The sequence below is a fragment of the Nipponia nippon genome, unplaced genomic scaffold, assembly GCF_047370975.1.
Source record: "Nipponia nippon isolate SJK-2023a ecotype South Korea unplaced genomic scaffold, ASM4737097v1 scaffold_18, whole genome shotgun sequence".
Taxonomy (NCBI): Eukaryota; Metazoa; Chordata; class Aves; order Pelecaniformes; family Threskiornithidae; genus Nipponia; species Nipponia nippon.
This window is the reverse complement of record NW_028262334.1, coordinates 9,628,025-9,654,716: the sequence shown is the minus strand read 5'-3', so window position 1 is coordinate 9,654,716 and position 26,692 is coordinate 9,628,025. Positions and strand designations below refer to the sequence as shown.

The following is a 26,692-nucleotide window of genomic DNA, read 5'->3' as shown; positions in this document are numbered from 1 at the left end:
GGCATGGGCCTTCATCACCTCTCACTTCAAGGCTGTTGAGTAAAAAGGTGCAATGATTACACAGGTTAAAGCACAGGGCACGCCACTCTCCTGAGCAGATGGAGACTTATTTGATTTAATATTAAACTTATTTATTTATAATCTAAGTGGAGAGGAGACTAAAACCCAAGCGTGTATCATCCACTGGGTTATGTCCTTTTAAAAATTAAGTGATTGTGAAATTGTTCTTGTACAGCAGAGTTTCACTAAGTTCTGTTTGCAGAGCACCACTCAGTGGAAGACACCAATCTCAGGGCTGCCTGACAGGCGCCTCGTGTGGTGCACCACGAGACAGGACAGCCAAAAGGAAACCTCTTTGCAAGCTCCCTATGACGGGTCCCTGGACCACACACGACAATGTTTTCCGTATTTATTTATTTGTTTGCTTATCTCTGTTGATTCTGACATACTTTAAGAAAGGGGAAAAAAGAGAAAAAGAACAGGTTTCTTCCAGCAGCAGGTCTGTGGCGAAAGAGCCTGTCTCATTCCATAGGGCTGCTGGCTGGAGCCTCTTGTGCGGCGCAGGTAGCGGCTCCTCTGCGTGGGAGGTGGACGATGGGTGGAAATGGAGCACTCGCCATCTACACAGCTCTGGTTGATGTAATGGACACCAGCACCTCCCCTTGACTCAGGATCACTCAAAATTCGGTTTTAACTTTCAACTGCAATGTGATCCTCCATGCAGCTACCGAATAGTAAAGAAATAATCAAAGAAACGCATTATTTAAAGTGTCACCACACTCCAAAATGTGTAAGGCCAAGTTTTATTTAGAAGAGCCTGGCAACAGTATCCTGTTTCTGTGTTTTAATGGAAAGAACGTCGGGCTTGGTGCTTAAGGCTGTTAGTCCAACAGTATTCTCTGCCTGTAAACCACAGCTGGATAGCAGACCCAGACCTTAATTTGCTTGTGTGTTTTCCCTGAAATAATTTCTAAAGTCTTTTGATGTTGCTGTTCACTACAATTCTGGTGACTTTTTCTTTGATGTGCAGCTCTGTACAGAGGCAGAAACAAATATTTCCAGTAAAGTATCAACAGTGCGCAGCCTGGACACAAAACACTTTTGTTTCTAAAGTTTGTAAAGCGGAGTTCTATTTTTTTCAGGCCACCTCCTTTTTAACAAACTGACCCTTTCCAGTTGCTTCAGTGGGACAGCTGTAACTGCAACTTGGTGACTGAATACGACAGTAAGATAGCTGTAACTGCAACTTGGTGACTGAATACGACAGTAAGATGTCTATGAACAGACTGTTGTATGTCTAATATGCTTTAAAAGAATGCAAATGCTGCTTCATGATTCAAACAAAACAACCTTCATGAATGAATTTCAGCTTCCATGACCGTAGAGATGACAAGTTAATGGAGCCATTTGCACTGTGTGGATAAGGATTTATCCATGCGATTCCCCTAAATGTGAATGGGAGTTGTGTAGCTGAATCCCAGGCTTGCCATGCTGAAACTTACCCCTAACTCTCCAAGGAGCAGGGCGCTAATTGGATTGCCGAGTTTAAATCCTTCAGCTAGTCAGTCTATAGAAAGGATTTAGCACTGGCTCTGTAAAAGGCTTTACATAGCTTTGCAGTGCAGTGCAGGGAAGATTTTTTCCCTTTCTTTCTTGTGATTAATTGTGAGGCTTGAGGTGACAGGAGACATAATGAAATTCATAAATGCCAAAGGCCGTCCCTAGTCACATTCCTGGCTGTTGGTTTAAGTTAGTAACTGACAGAAGTGTGAACAAATCAAGGTTGTTCTGCTAGCCTTTCAGTTACGGGGAAGAAAAAGTAACTGACAATGAGAAACCACTGGAGGTGGTTTAATGGGTATAAATTTTCAAGAAAGAGTGATATTTTACACTGATTCAGATTCTTGGATACATGAATGACTTACAAACAGACGCATTCTGCCCCCACTGCAGTCTGAGGGATTCCAGTCCTTTTTCACAGAAGAAGATATTGGCGCAAGTTATTTAAGCAACCTGCCAAAGAAAAGTTGTTGCAAAACCTGTAGCAGAACTCAAAGTGACTTGTTCTGTGCCTTCGTTCGTGACTGGCCTTGCTTTGCTTGTTATGAATTTTAAAAATTCACTTCCCTCTCTGGAGAACAAAACTTGCAGCTTGAACAAGCAGCATAAAAAATTAACCTAGGACTCTCGCTTCAGCCTGGAAATACATTCTGCTACTTCCCCACATCCAGGTTTGAATTACAGTGTAAAGAATTGCTTCACCAATCCTGTTCTCCTAGTCCACGACAGCACAGAACATGTCACGTCTGAGTATATATTGACCAGATACTGATGCGGTGATCTTTTGAGCCAGCTGCCAGCAGTCTCCCACTGGGGTTTTTGTGATCTGAGAAGCACACACAATGGATAGTTGCTGTGTGGTAGTCCAGCACTGCTAAGGGCTTCAGTTTTTTCCAGCCAAAGATCCTGATGCGATGATCCCACCCTGCTGTTGCTAAAATCTTCTTGTCTGGACGGATGGTGATATCAGATATGCCGGCGTTGACAAGTTTGTGTGTTTTGTAAACCTGTGTGAGAAAGTTATAGATAAGCTCTAATTGTTTAAAACAAACAGAAGGAAAAGGAACCTTTAGGAATTTTAGAACGTATTGTGCCCACCCATATGCACTGGTGTCACACAGGTAGCACGGAGCTTTTCACCACGTGGTGGATGGTGCCTTAGTGCGAACAGTTGCAGACAGAGACGGAAAAGACCTTAACTTGAGCACATCTATCTCCAGCACCATTCTCTAAAAGCATCCCGTATATGTTTTTAGTTTCTATTGCATTTAAAGCTATTTATATTCTGTCACAAGTGAAGCTCTGAGTCAAGGTTTTGAGAACCAGACTACACAGCCTTGCTCTTTTCTTCCCGCTATTCTTGCATGAGCCGCAGTGTTCAGACCTATGGCCATGTATTTTCCCTGCTTCTGCAATATTCCCATGCTGAGATTCTGAGCTGATGTTTAAACTACCTGCTACTTATTTCTACTACTGTGGCCCCTCACAAAAAACCCCAATAAGCTGTGGTAGCATTTACCACAGGCTTGAGAAAGGAATGCTTCCAGGAATTAGGTTACAGTATCAGGAAATCTGTATTTCTAGTACTCCTTCCCAAGAGACTTTTATTTACACCAAATTCCAAGAAGGGGATTATGAACAAGTTATTGATTTCAATCTTGGAAGCTTTTTGTTACTGTTTGGAGACTACTGGGGCACAAGTTTCTGCGGGGCACAATTAAACTGGAAGGCATTCGGCTTCCTTCAGGAGGCACTGGGGCTGCGCAGGACTTAGCCCTTGGAAGGAAAATTTTTCACTTCACTGACATGAGCTTCCCCCGAAGCACAGAGAAAAGCTCACTATAATACACTTTTGCCATTCTCACCTCAGGTAATGTGTATTAGTCAGCAGGCTACCTCTGAAACGCAGTATATGCACCAGAGTGTGCGTGCGCGTGCACGCGCGCGTGCATGTATGTTGAAATAGCCTAGCTTTTGTCACAAGGTGGGAAACACCTTTTGAGTGTATCCTGACCTTGAAGTGCTGTTATTTAAAAGCACAACTGGAAGTAACACGTTAATGCCACCATCTACTTAAGACAGAATGTGTAACTGTCTTGTACCAAAGCTTAACATAATTCAGTGCATGTTTTAATACGCTGCGTGTTGTTTGCTGTTTTTCCGAGGCGGGAAGGGATTGAAAAGCATATTACATCTGAGTAGCTTTCCTCCTTGAAGGACATTCCTTGATGCATAGTTCGTGCAGGATTATAAAGAATATATTAATTGAAGACAATTTTTAACTATAATACTGGATGTAGAAAACTAAAACTCCAGAAATGCTGGTCAAAGCTGATTTCAGATGCAGTTGAAATCTTGGAATCTTACAGGCACAAAGCTATAAGCAATTATTTTTCAACTATATAACAACTGCCCAGCTACTTAAACAGCAAGAGATGTGCAACTCAATGATAAAAAAGGCTAAATGAAACTTGATGCGCTTCTTGCATGCTCCGTACGTTCCTCTCTTAAACAGAACCTGACGAATGTGTCTACAACCAATTCAGGACAGAGGACAGCAAGTTTTGCTCAAGCCTGATGAAGAGTCGGAGGCTGTACAGGCCTTTTTGCTCCTGTAAAACCTGTGCTTTTTGCTAGTACGTATGTTCTTCCAGACTCCCCAGATATGCTAATGTAGCATGGCTTCAGTGGGATTTTTGTTGGCGTATATGTACTGGCAAGGGAAGGCTTTATTACTTACATCATGCGCCTGGCAAATGTAAGATGGGCCTTATTCTGTAACTGAGATTATTAGTTAATGGCTATAACCAATCCCGGGCGTGGTGCTTCCCATCATTACTGTCAATTATGTGGGCTAGATCCATACAGCAAAATCAGGATGACTGGGAGAAATTGCATGTCATCAGCAAGCTACAACTTGAAAAGGAAGCCTATAATGGTGATGCCTTTTGGCTATGGAACATGAGGGAACAGTGGGCATTTGTGCATGATCTGCAAATACAAGAGGTGAGAGAGAAAAACAAAGTAGAACAACTTGCTCAAGGTATATGCAGCCAGGTGAAATCCTAGTGTCAGGATTTGTGCCATCCAGTCACTTACGGGCAGCTACTGTAGTCAAATGCATACCAACATCATTTCCTAACCAGAAAACCAGCTTGTCATTAAGAAAACAAAGAGGTAAAAACAGGTGAGCTGCTTTCAGCCAGTCATGACCAAGGATACTTGCATCTACTAGCAGATGCATTAAGAAATTTTGACATGCTGAGGCCAACAGATATCCACCTCTCCTTCCCTCCTTAACACAGGCTATCTATGATTTTTCTTTCTGTTTTTTTTTTTTTTTTTTAAATCTCCCTCTCCTACACCCAAATCATGTCTTTAAGCCCTATGCTTCTTAGAAAAATAGCCAAGATAGTGGCAGCCTCAGCTTCAGCATTTGAGGGAAAAGCCTCAGCAACCCAACCAACAAAACTTGTGCGCTTACTTACATTACAGCTTATAGAATTCTTTTTCTTGTCATATATAAAGGAGCCTCTGTGATTATCAGATTTCTTAGTTCTGCTTTGTTTATTCACCTGCAGAAGCTGTTTACCTCCTACATTCTACCACAAACATCATCACATAATTACACTATCTCATCCAAATCAGAAGGCTCATAACCAATCCAATCATTTACTGACAGTGATGATTTCAGCAACTTTCTTGTAGAAGACAATACACCAAACTTTCCCCATAGCAATAAACTATGAAGTTACCTTCATCATCTATTCATTGACACACTGGAACATTGCCACTTAAAACAGAGCTGAAGTACCATCATTGTGTCATTATTTCTCCAACGGCAGATAGCTATGCACCGCGTTTACTTATTAAAACCTTTTAGAATAAAAATAATGTGCCACTGAGTGGCTTTCCAACGTCTACCATTACCTCAGGTACCTGGAATGTCAGGGAAAAAAAAATCCCCATCTGGTTTATATTATTAATGCAATAGTGGAAAAAAACTTAATCTATGTCCTTGACAATCTCTAGCGCTCATATGAAAGATGCATTTTATTAGGGCATTCACACTATGCATGAAGCACAGAAACATACAGTTTATAATGCTTGGCATTTCGATTTCTTCTGAGAAAAGCTACTATCTCTCAGTGTGATGTGCTGAAGATGTAACTAATCCTACATCTCCTGGGAATGCGAATACCCTGTGGGATATTAACAATACCTGGAATATTTCAGGTGAACAACTGTTTATTTTTCCCATGAGTCATACCTGTACCCCTGCATTACGGTTAACTCATAACTGAAATGTGCTGTGGCGAACAGTATTTTCTTTGAATTTAGGAAAAAGCTATGCTAAAAATAATACGAAGGAATAGCTTCCTCTCCAACACCAGAGTATTTGAAGGTTTAAGAAGCCTGTCATGATGTCAGATTTCTGACACCTTGGCCTTAGAAAACTAGTCTCAATACCAAGTTTCTTACTGGGACCTTCATTCTGCTTCGCCGAGCTAAGGACACCAGGTGCAGATGTGTGCCAATAGTGATAGAAGGGCCGGGGCAGGGGGAGGGCAAACGTGACAAAAAAACCCAAGCCGTGACAATTGTATATCAGACTTGTTAAAACTCTTCTTTATCACATTGGCTTTGCTACTTATTCAGAGTCTAGAGTGCCTCTTTTACTTCATGTTGTATTGCTTATTAAAGTTGAGACGTTCTCCTCAGTGAGCGCTGTGTCCTCCAAACTCCATCTCCGTTGGATGCATTTACAGTGCATGCACTGGGGTCTTAGTGCCCTGCCACTCCATACATGCTAGTTCTGTGGCGATGCCTAACAGATTATATACTTCACAGCGTCCCCCAGATGACGAGCCACCGTTGGATGTCCAAGCACTTGCTTTTCTTCCTGTAGCACCATTCAGAAAACAGCGTTAACTTGCCGCACTGCCTAAAAAAATCTCCACAGAAGCTACAAGCTGGAAGAGTGGTTATTGTTATTCCATGAATTGGTGTATCCAGCAGCTCTCTTCTCAAGGATGATATAGGGCACAGAGGGGCTGGTTCAGGTCCTCTTCATTGTGTGTTCAGGGGCCAACTGCCGCTTTAGAAAAGGTTAAAGCACTCAGCAGTGGAGAGGCTATGCAGGGGCCATTTTAATTTTCATGAGCTTTTATTTATGCACTTCATTTCCACACCTAGTTAAAACCTACTTAACCCCCTGGCACTGTTGGAACACTTGCTAAAGTTGTCTAGATTAAGCAATATTTATTGCCATTCACTAGCATAGCCTGAACTGGTGATTATGAGACCTCCTTCTAAACCAGCCGTTCCAGGTATGCGTAGCTCAGACACAAACTGATACATCCAATTAACTTACTTATTTTCCCTGTCTCCGGCTAAAGGTGCCAAAGGAAGCTGGCTGCCTAAACCTTGTGTCCTCTTGGTGCTAGCTGGGCTACTCCTACTCTTTGTTTGCAAAGTATTTCATGGGGTATTTCTGTCTTTCCCACAGAGGAAGGAAAGCTCTATCCATTCAAGCAGAACCTTTGGAAAAGCAATCCTTTGTTTCTCATTTTTATAACTCATTTATAATGTTTAGGACATTCCGAGAGCTGGATACTACTAACGTGATAAATGAAGATACAGAGGCAATGGCTTGAGTAATGCTAGGCTTGTGTGCCTGTTGCAACTTTCGTAAAACCAGAAACATGTGAGAGACGTTTTTGTTCTTCTTTTTTTAAATCCTCACCATCTTTTTGCTAAGTCTAGTCACATAGCACAGACATTCTAACCAGTCTGTGATTAATTAGCTAGAGATCTGCAACAACTCCTCTTCATGACTAAATATTTTTTTAGTCTATCAAACTGTTAGTGCAAAGTGGGATAAATGACACTAGAGGGCCAGTGATCCTGACCTGGAGGTTCTGTTGCTCATTGAGGCTCCAGATGCTAAGCACCTTTTCAGATGAGCCCGAGATCCCCTTGGCCTTCTCCGAGTCAAAGTCAAGGCTCATCACTGGCTCCTGGTGGCAAACAAGTTGGCTCAACGCTTTTCCCATTGACAAATTCCAAAGGATGACCGATCCATCTTCATAGCCAGCCAGAAGCAAAGGTTGTGAACCACAGTTGAGCTGATCAAGGGAAAAGTAAAATTGTTTGAGAAGTAAATAGTCTGTTAGGAAAATTATCATCCCCAGGTAGGTTTCAGTCCAAGCACCAGGAAAATAAATGAAAATGCCGACTGGCACAGAGGTGAAAAGTTTAGAAGTCTGAATGTCAAATCTTGATAGCCCATCCACTTACAAAAAACGTGACTAGGTAACTGCTGACACGCACTTATGGTTTTTACATCTACATAATAAAAGTCTATGTTTTATATATATAATAGATATCTAACATACACATATATATACATGCACATATAGAAATTTTCTCTCTGAAAATCCAAACTGTTGCCTTCTACAACACCTGAAAAAAGGCTGCCTGAAGTTTTCAGAAGTTTTACTTCCTGGCCTGAACTTTGCTCGTGCTGCTTAAAAAAAATTACTTAGAGCAGCTGAGTTACTATCAAGCTATACAAACCCCTATGGACACTGAAAGAAGTGCCATGCTTAAAGATTCCAGTTTCACGTTGCCAAGTGTAGGGTTACACGTAGGGATCGGTTACCCAAGTGCACCGCAGTGCTTAAAGGTAAACACTGAACCTCTCCTCAGGAATCTCTGGGCGCGTCACCAAGGGGTTAACGGGTGCCCGAGTCCCACTGTAACCAATTGAAAGCTATTTTGATTAATGATGTCACAGGCCAAAGGGCATGGCACCCTGGGCAGACACCTAATTTATTTAAGCCTCTGAAATAACTCAAAGAAGGGAACATTACTGGATTACATGTCACACTTAAGGAAAATATTCATCATTGCTCCAGCCAAAAGACTAATGACCCCGTGAGCAGTAACTGGTTATATGAGTGAAGATGCGAATCCCTAATGAAAAGCAACTAAAAAACAGGCATCTGTTAATGCCAGCTATTTCTTTAACAGGAGAAGAAACACCAAAATAGACATTGGGAGTAGGACCACCTCATGCAGGGACATCTTACCCTAAGAAATGTATCCAACAGCTTATTCAGCTCTTTCCGAACACCGTCTGATCCTACAGGATTCATTTGCTTGGTTTTCAGTTCAAAATAAAGGTGAAGGACATTTATAAAGAATTAATTTTTACTGGTACCACATTGTTGAATGAGGTTCTTCAAACTTGCTGGCTGTCAATGTCATGATACAAACCTGCAGTGGCCAAAGGCTCACTGCTGCTATTAATGGTCCAGACTATTCTCCCACTGGCTATTATTTGTTCTAGGGGGAGTTAAACTAACAAGAGATGGGTGGGCTAGGTAATAAGACTGCCGAGTAAAAGCCTCATGTTCTTTCTCAGATTTATTCAGCCTAAAAAAGTGTTTAAATGAGGAATGGATCTCGCTGAGCGGGGAAGAAAATTGCCCCTTAAAAGAAGGGAACCAAGGGGAAAGCCCCTACATCATCTTTCTGAACAGGTCTGCCTACAGCTGGGATCCTGCAGGAGCCTCATTCCTTGCTTTAAGATCCCTTTTCTTTTGAAAAGGTAGGGAGCGTGCTCTGGCTAGAAAGGCCCACGAAGGTGGTGTCTCATAATGCCCAGAACTGTGCACGATTTTTCTGTCAAAAGGTGATCTGCTGTCAACTCAACAGGAATAATTGCTATAGTTTATATAAAGTAATAACTCTGCATTTCCAGTTTCTACATGTATTATTTCTGTTGAATTATTTTGTTTGCACCATTACGCAACATGATGCCTTCCCCAAGGAGTGCAAAAAATTTAAGGGAAGACTATCCTTACGCCTGCAAATCCTACCCCACCCAATTAGTAATAGCAGGAAGGTGTGAAGCTGAAGGGACAAGGTATTTAAGAATACGAACCTTCACAAGGAAAAAAACCCATTGAATGAACTAATACATTTAAGGACAGACCTAGTAAAATGAGGGGCGGGGGAAAAGGTTTCAAACCAACGAAATAAAGCGTTGCCAACTTTTTAACAGCTTAGGAGAAGCCAGTGAGGCTTAATCTACGAGCCTAACCTAAGCCTCAATTTCCTTCTGCTCTATAGTAAGGTTTCTAATTCATGCTGCTGCTGGTACGGTGCATTGTTTCCCTGATACGTGGATCTTTTTTTATTGGCATGCAAAAACCTATGACGATACATGGCTGCAGCCCCCAAACGCGTGTTGAACAACCCGGAGCGTACTTCCTTCAGACCATTATGTGGCTCTCTCCATGTCAGCTTCTGTTTCAACTTGTTAATTTACTGTGCCATAAGCATATTTGATGTTTCAAATAGTCTCTTAGGCAACATGTTGCCCATAAGGGATGGGTTGGGGAGTGCTCATCTCCTGGGTATGTCTATATTGCCCAACGCAGTAATGTACAAAGAAATCCCGGACGGCCTCTATTCAGGAAGGGGTGCAGCTGGGTTAGCTCGTGTTCTTCTGCTTTTATGGTTACAGGGTTACTCAGCGAGCTACTTCCAGCGAAACCACAAACCAGAACGCAGAGCATCACTTCGGTACACCACATGTAATTATTTGCCCTTAAGAGTATCCTCCTCCCCCATGCTTTTACACCGAGTTGCACACATTTGTAAAAGAGCAGCTACAGCTGTGAGGCTGTAAGGGATTATCTCTCCTTGCCTGTTGCAGTCTAGGAAGTTGTGGTGACTTCCCAAAGCCTGAATTTGCATGGAATAATTTACCTCTCCCAGTTCCCAGTCCTCTGCTTTATCCCCACTGGCAACAAAATTAAAAACTACATAAAATTAAGACTCTGCACCTGCTCCGCTTCCTAGAGGAATAGCAATATTAATGCATGTAGAAAATATGGCGAGACAGAGGACTTTTTATACAGGCAACAACATTTTCAACACTGAACATTTCCTCAGTTATCTTCAGCTTATTAAAATATGTCCAGGAGACAGAAAGCCCCATTCATTTCATTGAGTACTGAACACTGATTGCATTTTTAGGAGAAACTTTCTGTTTAATAAAAGCCTAATCAGTCGACTTAATTTTCCTTCTAATTTTTTTTTCTAGTTTTTAATTACACCATGGGACTTGACCTGTGGCGTCTCCTACTTTTGTCTGAAGTCAGCAGCTGAATCCCTCTAGACTTCAGTCCGTTCAGGACCTTGAGTGAAGACACTAAGGCCTCAAACTCACAGCTGATTGATAATTTTTTCAACGTAAACCAATACAGATGTTCAGATGAACCTGCAGGAATAACATACTTGAAATCAGCTCGGCTGGTAGTGCAGACCTACAACCGTATGGAGTCGGGGGTTAAACTGGGAATCAGCTTTGCCACCCATTCTTTGGAGATTTAGAGCCAATCACCTGAACTCCTTCCTCCCTCTACTGCCACCTTTTTGTATTACTTGTCTTTCACTGGTGGCACCCCATAAACATTATTTGCTGAATACTCTGCAAATGTGGGTTTTTTTCATTAACTGCTTTTATTTACGTTTTTGTCCAAAGTCAATACAACCATAAATATTTTGTTCCTTTTGTATGTCTGGAACAGAAATGTTCACAGAGTGCTTCCTCGTCCTGAGGGCATTGAAGTGAACGTAACCTGCCATTAAAATAACTGTTTTTAAGTAACCGAATCATTTCTCATCATTCTTAATGCAGCGAGAAGCCATATCAAACAACTGGCTTTGGTAAGTCACTCATTTTCCTCTTGATTGATGCAAAAACTGTATCTATCCTAAGGACACAAAGCTTTTCCTGAGCATTTGCAAATCTTCCATTAAAGCTTGGAAAGCTCTGAAAGTTACATTAGGGATGTTCACAAATCTTTCCCCCCTTTAATAGTATAATTACTTGATTGGTTTGATAATAAATCAAAATCCAAGTGAAGAAAGATTCATGTGCTTCATATAAAATGAATCACAGGGAAAACATTTCACAATTAGCAGGCGCTCTTGCCTTACCTGCCATAACTTCAGACACATGGGCATGCCCAGCTTGGCACCCACCTCTGGCTTCAAGGTACAGACTGACGTCTTGGATGGCAGCTCCAAAACCTGAACCTGACATCAGGAAAACAAGAGTATTTGGTCAGGCTCCAGGTCAAAATTCTGCTCTTAAAAACACAAGTCTTTCAAGGTGATTAAGGCTAGTATAAGCCCTTCCAGTAAAAACTGTCGGGAGGAAACTGAGGAATGCATCTTAAGTTGGAGCTGGAGGGGAATCCACAGCTATCTAAATAAACGCATTGTTTTAGGAGAGACCAGACAAAACTGCTAGAATGAACACATCATCTTCTTCCGCTCTTCTATTTAATCTGTATTATAGTCGTCTTTCCATACAGTAGATCATACTGTGCATACACTAGGTAATATTGCAGACTGCTTAATCTGAAAACACTTCCCTGCTTCCTCTCCCTTTCCCCTTTTTCCATCTCTGTTGCTAATTTTTTTGCTATATTCACTTGTGGACACCTGCATTGTCTCCTCTGTTCTGTCACGGTAACACAGAGCTTGCGTGGAAATACTTGCAATATATATTTTTTATTTACTGGCTGACTGCACTAACAAAATGTAAAACCAGAATTATCTGCTAATGCAGGCTGGAGCAGTGATGGCACGCAGATATTTTTAACACAATATTGTCTGACCCTGTTCAAAGCAGGGTGCCTCTGTCTACATAGCAGCTTCCTCTGTTGCTTGCACTGATGGTAATGAATTATGGATCTGATTACTACTATTATTTTTTTTTTTTTAGCGTGGGGCAAGTCTTTCCCCTGCCAAGGAAGTAGCTCATTTCCACCTCAGGATGATGGCAGGCAAGATCAGGGCAGCCCGCCTTTGCAATTCGGCCCTGGAAGGTTCTGAGTCTCTTGACTGACGCAGAAGTGCCTCGTTCTGGGCTGATTCTCAAGCCTGGAACTATAGAGAAACAGAAGTTCGTAGGCATCAAAAACTTGCTGCCAGGAACATCGCTGTTTCTCAAATGCGTACTTAATCACTAAGGTGATCTTTTATTTTAATTAAATAAACAATGGTCTGCGTTATCTTGTAAAATTAAAGGACTTCAAACATTTGATAAATCCAGCATCAGCAGCCATTCTAGGCCATTTCAGAATGTGCAAAAGCCCAGCAGGGCTGTTGGACAGCCCCAGTCATGCGAATTTCCTTAAGCATCTGAGATGAGGTATTACACAAATATGGCTCCTCGGGGAGCCATCGATCAAGGCCACGGCAGCTGCGATGGCTTTCCAATCCCATACCTTTAGTTCAAAGCTTGCCAGAACATCTTCCTATTTCTAGAGGTTGTCAGCTAGCCTGCCAAAAGCCAGCTGCGCTCTCGGACGGCGAGTCGACAACGTACTAAACACAATATACAGAACACTTTCTGAAGCCACTTAGCAAGGGAGCAGGAAACTGTTCTCCAGATTGGAGGAATGGAGACGACAGCAAAGAGCCATCCAATCTGTAGACCAAACCTATGAACAGACCAAAGTTTGATCATCTGGGAATTCTGGTTCTTCGGAGCTACACTCTTAACAAAAGCTGCTTTTCTCTTGGCAGCTTCCTTGCTATCAGCATAATGACCGAGTTAGCTATTGCAGGAAATGGGCTATAAACATGAAGATGACCTGTTCTCATCTTGCGTCTCTCATCACTGGTTCTCCACAGGGCATCGCCTCCTAGGCCAGACTGAAACCACAACTTTGACATAATAAGGAAGGATAAGTGTGCTGTGATAGAGGCACTTCTGCAGGTTAAAAACAAAACACAACAAAAACCAAACCTTCTTTGCTTTACCTTGATCAAAAATAGACGAACTGGTGGTACAAGGGCTACAGTTGGGCTTGCGAAGGACAAAGAAAAACACAAAGATGAGAAAAGCTTTCTGCAGAAGGCAGGCAGGCATGAGCTGCCTCTGCTAGACTGACAGTTCCAGAGACTGTCTGCATTAGAGGCAACCGAGCCTTAGAAATAAATACTATTTCATATATTTTGACAACTGTAACCTAAAACTTGAAGTTCTGTGTTTATATTGGTTTTGCTTAATAGGAGAAAGATTTGCCTTTGCCTGAGGTTAATAGTGTTCCTGGGTGGCTAAAACTGGCCACAAGGAAACACACCCTTTTTCTTTTTCACATTAATAAAGCTTTTAACATGTTTCTGGCAAATTGGCAAGAAAAATGCATGTAACTCATAATTGGTGATTTAAATGCAATCATGAACAAATAAATGCCTGTTCAGATCTCATTATTTATGGACTGAACCTGCTTTAAGACAAAATTACTCTTTTTTTGGGCACCAGCCAAGCATAAACACTTATTAAGTCTTAATTTTAATCATAAGCTGCAAATGTACTGTGTCTCACACAGTGCTGCCTATTTGGAAGCACTATATATTATGGGAGCTTACGTGAATGTATTGAAACCTGACACAGTTCTAATGTAAAGGTTCATACACAGAGTGGAACTCTCTTACCTCAGGAGACAGCAAATCATTATCAGTTTGCCGGGCCCAGGCAAACAAATGAACACAAACCAGAGATGAGTTGTAAGAGGCACTGGGGTAAGCGTCCATCTCTTTGGATCAGATGGTTATTTAATTCTTCATTACCAGAATGCGTGCGCACTCTTTGCCTGACACAAGAACTCTGCTCGGGCTGACACAAGAACGCATTTGTCAGTTTTGCTTAACTTAAATATTATTGAGCACTGCTGTAAAATGGAGAGAGTTCTTTCCTTGGTCAGAACCACCGGTGGGGCTTAGAGCGGGTGTATTTACTGCTACAGTGGTTGTGTCTACAGGCTAACTCAGTTCTGTAAAAGGCTGAGCATTCTGGTTGTGAGCCAACAAAGTACTTAAATGTGTGCTTAGCTTCTGAATAATAAAAAGTTTGCATTTTCTTGCAATACAGGCACCATTCCCACTTATTACTTTGTATATAAAATATCCAACTCTCCGTTTCAAGATACGCATCCTATGGTCCAGAAAAGCATGTGACCTTTTATGCTCATGAACAATTTGCAATTAGCTACAATATTTCTTTTCATATGTATGCCACTTTTTTCATACTGTTGGTATTTTGATGTCAAGTGTTTGAACTAATGTATTTTTGTGTGATGTCCTCAAATAGTCCTTCAAAGAAAAGAAAAGTACGATTTCTAAGAGCAGAAGTGGAAATTGCCACCGCAGCTGTCAGTCAGTGATTGCTGTGACAATGGGTATTAGATGTGGCCTTATCCAGTAGGAACTGAAAGGGAGCCTGCAATTATCTCGCACCGAGCAAACCTCTGGCCGCTAATAGTAATTCAACTATTTCCAGCCAAAGTACCAGTTAAAGAATTAGCCCGGGGTGAAAGACCACGTATCGCATTACAAATCACCTGCGCCTCCCCTTCTCTCACCAAAGACGGCTTCCAGCTTCAGAGGGAAGAGGAGTACCTCCATCTGATGACAGACTTTCTGACCATTAGCTCCCCAGAAGGACTCTTGTTCCCCTTTAACAGTATTCAGCAGCACCAGAGGAGTTTTCAAAACTCCTGCACATGAAAGACCAGCAGCAGCTGCAAATACTTAAACGTCGGACAAATCTTGGGGTGGTATCCTTGTTATTGGAGCGTGAGTTATATAATTCCGTCATCTTTCTGGCAGGTAAAATTCGCGATTAGAACCCCCAAAGGTTCCTTGTGCTGCCCTCTCCTGAGCAGAGACTGAGAGCAATGATGTTTCCCCTTCCGAACTATCTCGTTCCAAAACCAAAAGCCATCTCCCAAGCACCAGAAAAAGAGAGACTTCCTACCTCCTCCAGGGCTTTGGCTGCCGTGGCCATCAGCCAGCGTCCCTCTGCCACCTTTAACAGAGAGCATCTGCAGAATCCCACGTTCTCCGTGAAGACAGAATCCGTCACTGAAGTCCGTCCCTCTGCTAAATCCCACAAGCAGATCCTCTGGTCACGGCCCTGACTGTGACAGTGAAACAAGTTACCCGTGAGCAGCAGGGCTGCGGAAGCCTGGCTTCCTGCAGGTTGGCATCTCAGAGTTGGGTCTTTATCATGCAGTGAAGGAACGAGCTTTGTATAGCTTCTGGGGGGGGATTCACGGGGTCTTCCATGAAGTGTCCGGGAACTCAGCATCACCGAGACCACCACCCTTCTGCTGACTGCAGAACTGGCCAGGAGGTTCAGAAGGGGGGACCTGAGAGCCGGTCAGACACACCGCAGTCAGAGCTAGCCATGTTTCCTTGCAAGGGGAGACTTTTATGCTATTTATGCGTGCCTATATATTTATGAAGTCTCACGAGTATTTGAACATTTTAATAATGAAAATACTGGCATTTTACCATTCTTTACATCTAATTTAAAAGGAAACAAAAGTATGCAGAGGGTAACGCATTTAATACTCTTTTGCCGGAGCAATGAAATAGAAATGTCAGGCGTGTTGACAGCTGAAAGACAACAAAGACCATATCGAAGATAAATAAAAAGCTACAGTTATTCAGTGGTCAACTTCCCACAGCCACAGGGAGGGCGCAGAAGACTCTTACAACTGTGTACGTGTGGAGACCCAACAGGAGAGGAACCGGCAGTGCAGGGAGTAGCAGGAATTAAACAATGAAACGCTGTGGTTAAAGCATCCAAAACCAGAGCACCAGCGGCTGCACCGCCGATGTACCAGCGCAGCTCGTGCAGACTCCTCCGCACACCTCTCCGTCCCACAGAAAAGTCTGTGTGTGGGTCCCAGACAGTAAGACCAAGGCGGCCAGACAACGGGCACAGCATCGATTGCTACACATTTACGTGATCCCACTGGCTCTGGAACAACGTACCGCTGTGGAGAAGCTTCCAATACACAACCTGCAGTAGCACAGGATATGTGTCCTCGTGTTATCGCCTGGGACAAGCACTCGTCATTATTTTAATTAGCATCGCCTGATGGAAGCATGAAACCAAAACAGAGGTAGATGCAAATCTACAGACTGTTGGGACTTCTTCAACATCGCTACAGAAACTCCCATCTGCTCTTCAGCTGAGTGACAAACTGTCAAAACGTTGATGGCACTGGGCATACAAACAATGTGGTACTGCAAGGAGTTGTCGTGAGTTAGCTTTAGAACAGAGAAACAAAAAAATACAGGAAACTGCTGTCCTAAAATTGCACTGCTATGTGAACTGTTACAAATATACAGCAAAAACAGACGTACGGAAAAACTCTATAATTATACAAACAATGCTCATTCAACATGATTTTTATGGGGGAGAGTGTTGATAATTGTACTTAAGCAGATAACAAATATAAATGCTAATGAGTTCCACCGTATATTATAAGAGATGTCTTCTCTAGATAAACATGTCAGAACACCTCCTCGTCATACAGACACTTTGGCATTTACCTTAGATCACCTGTCTAATCCAAAGTACACAAATCTTCCCAACCTTCCCTCGCTGAACGAGAACAGACGATATTTTGCAACAAAGCAAAGGCATGCAACTCGGCATTCTTGCTCATTTTCAGTCTTCCAGTCTCCCTCTCTGATTCTTCTCTTCCGTCCTTACCTTTTCTCCCTCTCCCCTCTATTTATAAACTCTTTATATCAATTTTGATCTTCCCTGAGAACCAGTTGCGAAGCATTTGTCAACTGCAAATCCAAGTGTATTTCCTTTACGCAAAGACCTCACCTGATCTCAATACAGCAATAAAGACACTATGGACCCCAAGTTGTTGTGATGTTGTCACATATATATCATAAAGAAATTAATCGCATCATTTTTTTCAGCTTTTTCTTATACAGTTTTTCTGTATTTTTGTACTTCTGTTCATTTCCATATGTGTTGGAGAGACTTTCAGTGACTCCAGAAATAAGAGATTCCTTTGGTTTTTTTTTTTGTTTTTTTTCTTCTTCAATCCTGTACCTCACAGAAACAAGAAAAATTTCACTGGTTTTTGCCTGCTTGCTAACCTGAGGAGCCTGTTTTTACCGCCCATTGTCTCCACGCGGTAGACAGATTTTCTTCCGTGGCCGTCCAGTGCTGTGTCCGCTCTGTGTGTTTCCAGGTTCCAGACATGGATAAACCCGTTCTCAGACCTGGCAGCAAGAACAGATGCTGTTAGGGTGACCACTGCATACAGTCTGAGAGGACCGTCTGATACTTCTTTTTTTCAGAACTGAAGCTGTAGGTACAAAGATAACACACCCAGCATTCACCAATTGTGCATCTTGTTGTTTTCTCCAGATACTATTTATCTAAATAATACGCTTTGTTTTAAAAGGCAATGTCCGTGTGATGCTCAGCTCAGCCAGAAATCCTGGTTTACTCACCCAGAGAAGAGAACGGGGACATCAGGTTCTTGGCCGCCACAGGAAAAATGCAGAGTGTGGACTGCGGCACTGGTGCCTCTGAGAACAAACTGCGGATCCGGAGGTGGCAGAGCCATCGAGCGGGGAGCTGGGGGGTGAGAAGACGACACAGGTACTGTCGAGGGTAAGCAGCCTAAAGTGAACTGACAACTGTACCTATATTCTGATCAGGACATTTGCTTCTCCCAGTCACTTTCCTCCTTGAATTATCTTTACTGGATGTTATTTCTGTTGCCATGCAGGTCAGTGTAAAGCATTTCCTCTTAACAGCCACTGATGAAGCAGCTGTCAAATCTGCTTTTTGCTGCCTTCCTTTTTAAGCCAGGTAAGCGCCGAGCTGGCCGTGTGTACGCACCTCTCGCGCACCTGTAAATACAAGATTGTTCAGCTGTTCTCCCTGCTGCAAAGAGGAAGAGCTACAAAATGCGAGAAACTGGATACCCATCATTTCAGTGGGCAAGCAATTTATCATTCCACTTAGCCCCTTGGCAAGTCTTTCCCCCTCCTCCCCATAAAAACACTATTTCTGTGCATTCCACTCACAACCATTTACAGAAAAGCATTGCAGTGAATATCAACTGAAAAGAATTTCAGGTGAGACTCGAGTTATGATCATTTTTACACAAGAATCCCATTACTCCCAAGCGTTTGAATTTTTGGTTCCAGGCACGGTTACTTGAAAAAAGAAATGCAGTATAATTTCACGCTAATGTAGTGACTACTGTGTTAAACATTTTATTCCTGGGGGTTCGTATTCCCCAATGGATCAATAAAGAGAGATGGATGCTTTCTGCTTCAAGCGTGGTCCGAGTCAGCAAAGAGCCAGACGGGCGCATGGGGAAGCGCGCGGCCCTGTCTAAATGGGAAAGGAGAAGGACAATTTACTGGGACCTGCCAGGGAGCTGGTGTGCTCTGGCGAGGCGTGCTGCTACTCAGCTGGCACCTGCGCCGAGCCCTGCGTTCACGTTAACACCTTTGCAGGCAGGTGTGCGCAAGCACCAAAGAAGGACGAGGGTGACTTTTCGGTGTCCTGACTTGCTGCAAATGACCCTCCAGACCCGTGCTGGGACGAGGTAACCGGCAGCTTCTTTGACTGTAAGTACAATTTGCAATTCATTGGAAAATGCATTATAACTTGTATTTCTGCTTCTTCCTTTTTGACCTGACCTCCCAGAGAAAAGGACAGCTTTTGCCACTACAGAGGTCACCTCTCATCACTCTTTCCCATTCATGCACATATTAGACGGGATTAAACAACAGGTTTTCTAAATCCAGCGAGGGAAGATCAGCAGGTGTTTTTCTGCCTGCTGATTCACAGCAGAGGAACTGCAGAGAATCGGAACAGAGCAAACAGTTGCATGGTAAATTAAAACAGCTCAACTTTTGTCACCTCACCTCAGTATCGCCTTTTGAATTGTGCTTAATGGATGCACTTGCTATTGCACCTCATTTGCAGGGCTGCCTTGAGTGTTTATAGATCGGTAATCACCGTGGTATCTATAGGGCCTAATTAAACACAGGTATCTTTTAGGACTAGTGATGAAACAGGATTCTTCAGCATAATGTGCAGGTCTCCCTCAATAACACTGTGTAATTAGGTATGAAAATAATGAGCTCAGCGGATAACCTCCGTGTTTTAGCGCCCTGACTCATCTGTTTTATGATGTTGTCTGACGATCTAGACTCATGACAGGCTGGAGCAGATTTTCAGATGATGGCACGACGCACAGGTTTGCCCCCATGGTGAGATCCAGCTCCCACGTGCCCATCTGTAAGATGCTTCACCTGTGTTATAAACCTGTTAGGCTAAGGATTTTGTCACCAAAGGTCACCCTTTGGGACACTACAGCCGTATGCTGCTGCCCTCACACTGACACTGTGGAACCACGTAGATGCACCGGGAGCGAGGCGGCTGGCCAGGGCAGCGGGGTCCCTCTCCACGGTGGAACGGTCCTGGGTTGCTGCACTGAGCAAGGGAAACAGAACTGAGTCAGCCCAGAGGCTATCTGGGATTACAAGGCAGGTTTTTAATAGCAGTTTTCTAATTACTGACACAGAAGTTTTTGCTGACAGACAGCAAGTGTGTGCGTGGCTGTGGGGAGGGTTTCGCCTGGCATGAAGCAGACGCTACTAATGCATGTCTTTACAAGGACAGTATTTCAGAAAAATCCTCAGACTGGCTACAGGAAAAAAAACCAACTGAAAACGTACTTCCAAGCTGTAAGCAAATGAAGGGACTTTTTGCTTCTTGAAGCCTGGTTCTCTGCTTGCTTTTTTGCTAGTCAGATATGTGAATCTGGAAATCGGGCTTACTATGAAACCTATCTCATGTTTTATTGGGCGTATGACTCCTTATTACTTCCTATCATGACTCTGCAGATGAGTGGCAGCGTGACAGTATTAAGCATCTCGTTTTCCTTCCAGCAAGTGCTGAACTATACTATTGCATCTGTGCGGTCTTCTTCATCCAAGAGCTTGGACAAGTCACTTAAGACCAAGATTTAATTAAAAGTTCTTAGGTACCTAAATCAACAGAAAGTCTCATGAGGTTGCAAATAGATGGAAATTTGGTGCACCAGTGCCTTAAAAACTTTGGGAAAGCATTCATCTGTTCCTGTTGACACATAGGCATCCTCAGAGAAGCGACATTTAGCCTGCCTTCCACTCACCGGGTAGCTCAGTGTCCCCACCTAACTTACAGGGATCATGAAGTACCTTGTGCTAGACTAATGATCGCGGTTATGCCATGCTTTGCTAAGCAGACAGCTACAAACACGCTCAATAGGATGACTGTGCGATGGTTAAAGCCCCTGGGTAAATTTTTTGAAAGTGCCTAAGTGATTTGGAAGCCTAAGACTCATTTTCAAATAAATTTTCAATCCTAAATCTCTAAGACTTTTTAAAGTTTCACCCCAGGTGTCTGAAAATGAGTTCTCTAATTAGCACAACATTTATTTTCTTGTTAACTCCATCTAGCCTCAGGGAAACCAATCTGTTCTTGTTAACTGGGGATATCTGCAGCAAATTTAATTAAATGAATTTGCTTAGTATTTAGGCTAGTCTGAGAGCAAAATCTGGCTCAAGGGCTTGAACAAGCAAAGTGCAACCTATGGAAGAAAGTTCATGTAAAAGCATCTCAGGGCTAGACTGTGTTTGTCCCTACAACATCCTCGTGCTATGACTCCTGCCTCCTGCGAAAGGACGTTGAAAGAGATGAATTATTTTGCTTACGGCAGTATTTGTTTGCAAGAGGGCATCACCAGTAAGGGACGCGACACCTCGCCATCGTGCTCTTGTTTTTTAAAGGTGTTCCACTTCTTATTTCCCGCAGCCCTGCCCGTGCTGGTAACAGCCTCCTCCTCCTCCTCCAGGGGCTGAGCCACGCTCCCGTACGGCACAGACAACTAAAGGACGTTTCACAAGGTGCACGGCAAACCCTGGGCTCCTGCACAGCTTGCGTTTGCTGCGCGAGCGAGGAGTGGAAACCCAGCTGTTCAAATTAGCGGTCCAATTAGCAAACGGCTATGCGCACTGCACGTTAGGTACGAAACAGGGGTTTGTCTAAAAAAATGCTTCTACTAAATGCCTGAACAATTGCATTTCCTTCAAAAGTACGGTATTTTAAAGAACAAGTCACTATTAATATCCCTCACAAAACTTCCTTTGTTTAGGTTGCAATTAGAATAATCTTCAAACCATTTGAATTTCTATGCAGTGGTATTCCAGTATCATCATTTCAGCATTTGATATAGAAAAGTTAAGCTTTTATTTAATGAGAGTCATTTAAAATATGTAAATGTCAAAAGGATTACCTTAGAAAAATCTCTCAGAGAATTAAAAACATTAAGAGATTCCCACAGGAAAAATTCCAGCAGAATTCAGCAACTCTCCTTTTCCCACTCCTGTCACTTGTATTTCTATCACACATTGAAGCAAAAACAAATTGCTATTAAAATATCATCCAAACACCCTCCTCCCCCTACAAACTCCACAGTTCGGCTTGGGATACCAATGGCTCAAGCAAAGACAAGAAAAAAATCCTCCTCTTTTTTTCGTTAGGCTTATTTAGAGTAGTAAAAACTCAGTGGTAAAAGAGCTTTTTCAGGTATAGGAGAAATAAATCTCTCTAGGCACGTCTGGCAAGCTGATTTGGGACTGTAACCAGCAGGTGTGCAGACATAATTACTACTGCAAAATATTCAACACATCCAGGTGTGCTCACGAACAGATAGATGAAATCCTGTTATTTTTTGAAAATTCCTGGCCTACCAGGTGCCACCCTCCCAAAGGAAAAATCAGAGCGAAGAATGAGTTGAGAGAGACGTGTTCCTCCCCCTGCCCGCGCTGTTGGGTTTTCCTTCACCCGAAAGCCCACGCTGGCCTGCGCTCCCGCGCCTGCCTGCGCCCACCCACCAGGGCTGCGGCACCGCCGCGCCGCCCGAGGCCCTGCCCGCGGCGTCCGAGCGCGACACTGGCTGTAACTGCAGGGGAGGTGGGGGGAAATAGAAGACGCCCTCAAATTAACAGTGCAACGCAAACAATTTGGTTTATTCCAGGACATTGACAATCCCCAGCGTTAAAATGCAGCAGGCGGCCCTTGCAGCGTGAGCTCTCCAAACGCAATATTCCCATGTTTCCAGCCTGTGACCCGCTGCAGACAACTGGGTTTCACAGCACAAAGCTACGAACTCTGCTCTGCCCAAGGAACGCCCTGGGAAGCGGGCTGCCTGGGCCTCCCGCGCCCCTGCTCACGCAGCCAGCGGGCGCCTTGCTGCGGGCGCATCGGGAGGGTCCCCGCGGCGGGCGGTTCACTGCACTGAGTTACGCCAGAACACCGCGGGACTTGGAAACAGCTTGGACATCCCTGGTTGAGGCAAAACGCTGCCGGTTATATGGCGCTTCTAGGGCGCAGAGAACAAGAGTTCAGGGCTACAAGAACCCATTTAATGAGCAGCGTTTCCAGACATAATTAAAAGAGACGCCGGACAAACCTGCGCAAGTTGAATAGGTAAAGTTCACCTCATCTGACTGCAAAAGTGAATTTCTACAGGTTATTGACTACAAAAGGTCTGAAAGCAGGTATATGGTTTGGTAAACAAACCTTCAGACAAATTCTTAAGCCCAGCTTTTCATTTTGCTTGCACAAATCAAAAAATGACAGAGCGCACTGAAACGGGGAAGTCAGCAATAGGCAGGGATGTTGCGAGACAGTCGTCTGCAGAAACCTCCTTGCACCCGGGGTGAAAAGTAACTGACTGTGCAAAGAAACACCTCTCTCTGGCCTGTAAGGGGCTAAAGCACGCAAAACCCTTCGGGAAGAGTGAAACGGCCACTTGGGTTGAAATCCAAAATTAAAAGCCAGGCAGCCCGCTTTTCACATTCTTACCCCAGTCCCCGAACCACGCGGTATGTCTGCTGCGCGCAGACAGGAAAAGTAAAATCAGGAGAAGCTTGCGCAGAAACTGCCTGCCCAGATGGAGACGCGGGAGTGCTGCACAAAGAGCTGCGACGGCCGGAGCCCCCGAATGTGTGAAATTCACTCCGCAGACAACTCACACCGCAGCTTTCGGCTTAAAGCTCCCTTTGCTATCTTCGGTGCTAAATTAAGATATAAACTGAATTATACTTCTAGGATTTCTTTAAAGCTAATTTAAAGACCAATTTATTTCAGGTGGAAATTAGAAATCAGTAGAAATCTTTAAAACAATAAATTCATTTTGAGCAGAAATTATTATTAGTAGAAATTTCTGATTTAACCAGTAGAATGTACCAATTAATTTTCAGGAGTAAGGATAACCAAATGATTTCCCTTAAATTGGTTACTCTTCATACTCTTCTTTCTTACTTCTTTCTTACTCTTCATACTCTTCTTTCTTACTTCTACCTACCTATGACTACCAAAGTAGAGATTAAGCCCAGTGATGTATATTTGTATTTTGTATGTGACTTCAAAGCCGAAAAAAATTAAAAAAGGAGAAGAAAATCACCAGGGTGGACTGGAAGCACTCATCAGTGTGCCTGTGCTTGCACCGGAAGGCGCAGTAGCTAGATACTGTAGGTGGGCTTCCAGGCAGAATCCTCTTGCTTGCAAAACTCGCTGGTTCGAGCCGCACCAACGTCGAAGAGCACGCAGCGATTTGCGTGCCCTCGCTGTACAATCCTCAGTCACCGACACCAGAAACCTGCTGCCACACAGCCAGCGTCCTTCCTCCCACCCTAAACGCTGTCGGAGCCTTCCTTCTGAACGGGCACCAGCTCGTTTCTAGGCACTAACCGCGACTGCCTGCCTCGTCTTGCGGAGCGCCGAGAACCCCGTTTCCCATCGGCTTTCAGGGCAGTTGGGAGCTCCCCCTCTCCCGGGAGCTCCCCGGAATTACCTCCTCTCCTGACAGTTAGGCAATGAATGATGGAAGTCTCCACATTTTAATTGTAAGAGTCCATGGACAGACAGCAAACCAAACTGCTTACCAGCAGCTGGTGGTACGCCAAGAAACCTTATGGGAGCAGAAAAGCAGCTGACTAACAGCCGTCCCGCAACGCAACGCACTGCTAATGATTTCCACGCAGGTGCTGGCTCCTCGCAGTGTTCGCACCTTTTCTGTCTCTAAGCAGCCCCCAACCGAATGAGGCTAAACCGCAATATATTACATATCTTTTAAGCAATGAAGTTTGCAAGAAAAATGTATATAAATGTCAAGTGTGTAACCTTCCGGAATACTGAAACCCAGGCTTGTGTCTCGAGGTTCACTTTCAACTACTTCCATCTGCAATTTTTAAAAAAGTCACTGTACGATAATTATTTTCTATATGAAAACATAGATTCAGCATGGGAACAAAACTAAGAATGATTGTAATTATTTGAAAGACACTGAGTTAGCATATGGATCTCATTGCCACTTACACATTTTGGTCACTGAGACAAAAAGCTATTAATCAATATGTAAAAGCCATAAATTAACATAAACATTAATCATTCTAATACTCCCACTGTGTCGGACTGATAATTTTTTTTCAGCCTTTCATTCTGACATACTCGCCTTCAGCTATCAGCTGGCTGACCTTTTTTAACACAGTTAAACATTTTGGGCATTGCAAATCTTACTGAAGTAAACATTTTGGAGACAGCCAAATAGCACGGCTATGCTTATGCCAAAAATACGGGGTCTGAAGACAGGAGAGCCCCTGCCTCACAGATCGCTGCACTGGCTGTTCCTGAGGGAGGCTAAAATACAGCATGAAGTACAGCTGAAACAGCTGAAACCGCGGGGTTTCATCAACAGGTCCGTCCTGCAGGGGAGGGAAGAGACGCCCATCCGGTTTACTTTCCGACACCATGAATTGCTTGGTACTGCGCGATGGTGTAACTCCAGCCAGCCTTGTCTGGAGAAATAAAACTGGCATAAAAGCCCATAGCAGTTCAGCTCTGCAAGACGCTCTCTATAAAATTAATAAAACAAATTTAAAAAAGACAACAAATGCCTAATCGCTTTGAAAAATTGAAGAATATGAACACGCACAGTGTAAGTGAAGTATTTCTACAGCTGTCTCTCTATACCAAACCATCAGACCTAAAATGATTTTCAGTTTGTACACTTGATAAATTATTGTAATCTAGCAGAAAAGCGATAAGCCCAGGGCTACCAAAAGATTGCTTTGAGTAGCCTCTAGTTCAGCCGGGCACAGCAGTCTGTCAGCCGCGGGGCTCCGTCTGCCCATCCTCCGGCATCGGGGTGCTGCGCAGCGCAGCGTCAGCCACAGACCGCTGGGTTCCCAGAGCGAGTAACGCCCTCGGACAGCATGGCCCTAACGCAACACCTTCCAGCCGCTGCAGCAGACATTGGCTGCAACAATCTCGGTTAGGAACAAACTATTAAAAAGAAGAATTGACAGGGAAGAAACAGATCGAGTTGTTACAGCAACCGAAGCTATTTGGGCCAGACTTATATGTCTGCAATTAAGGATTCTGTAACTCTGAGCAATTAAAATATCACTGTATTTGAAAACTAATTAATTCTAAACACATATTTTTCCCATGACAAACTTTTATGATTATTTAATTTATTCCATTCTAATTACACTTTAATTAATCTGCTCTTGTATATTATACTGTTTTTCTGGCATTTGACCAATGAAGACAATAAATTGATTGCAGTTCCGTTGCGCAAGGGCAGAAACCGCCATGCCGGTTTCAACACCACGCTTATTTATTTGTCTGTGCTATTACTTTTCTTTTCCTCCCACTGGGCATAGGAACACGAAACACAACAAATCGGATGACACTTCGTCTTCTGTACTTTTTAGTATTAAGGAAATTTATATGTACCACGAAATTACATAATAAAACTATAACCTATAGGAAATTAACTTCTACTTCTGAAATACATCACGCAACGACGTATCGATCGCCGCCGGTGTACAGGACCATCTCCAGAGCTGCTAGAAGCGGAGCTGCTCCCATCGACGCTGAGCTCTGCTCAGCACCTGGCCTTTGTTACATCAACAGTAAGGCAGACAGGGACCAAACGCCGTTTTCCTACGTGCCTTAAAACGACATTCATTTCGGTATCTCAGTACGTTTTACACGTCACTGCTTTTTAATTTTGCATCACGTGACCTTAGAGTCAACTAAACCAAAAGTATATAAATTCTTTCCTTACTCTATAAATATTATATTTGGATTAAACTCCGATAGAAGACATAGGTACAAATACTTTATTACACATGG

At 43.3% G+C, this 26,692-nt stretch overlaps 1 protein-coding gene across 16 annotated transcripts in view; it reads right to left on the bottom strand.

Annotated features, from left to right (window-relative positions):
• Positions 1-397: 397 nt before the first annotated feature.
• The window catches only part of GNB1L (G protein subunit beta 1 like), a 43,117-nt gene continuing 16,822 nt past the window's right edge, over positions 398-26,692 (bottom strand). For 9 of the 16 annotated variants that reach the window (XM_087754386.1, XM_087754388.1, XM_087754389.1 and 6 more), the window contains 6 exons: positions 17,929-18,055; positions 17,569-17,694; positions 15,413-15,806; positions 11,578-11,676; positions 7,473-7,688; positions 399-2,567 (listed from right to left, as the gene is read on the bottom strand). In XM_087754386.1, coding sequence (XP_087610512.1) covers positions 2,301-2,567; positions 7,473-7,688; positions 11,578-11,676; positions 15,413-15,806; positions 17,569-17,694; positions 17,929-18,055 — 1,229 coding nt within the window. In that variant the 3' untranslated portion in view covers positions 399-2,300. Of the gene's footprint in view, positions 2,568-7,472; positions 7,689-11,577; positions 11,677-13,413; positions 13,460-15,412; positions 15,807-17,568; positions 17,695-17,928; positions 18,056-18,123; positions 18,334-26,692 lie in introns of those variants that run through there. The other 7 variants (XM_087754390.1, XM_087754391.1, XM_087754392.1 and 4 more) reach the window with 5 other exon arrangements.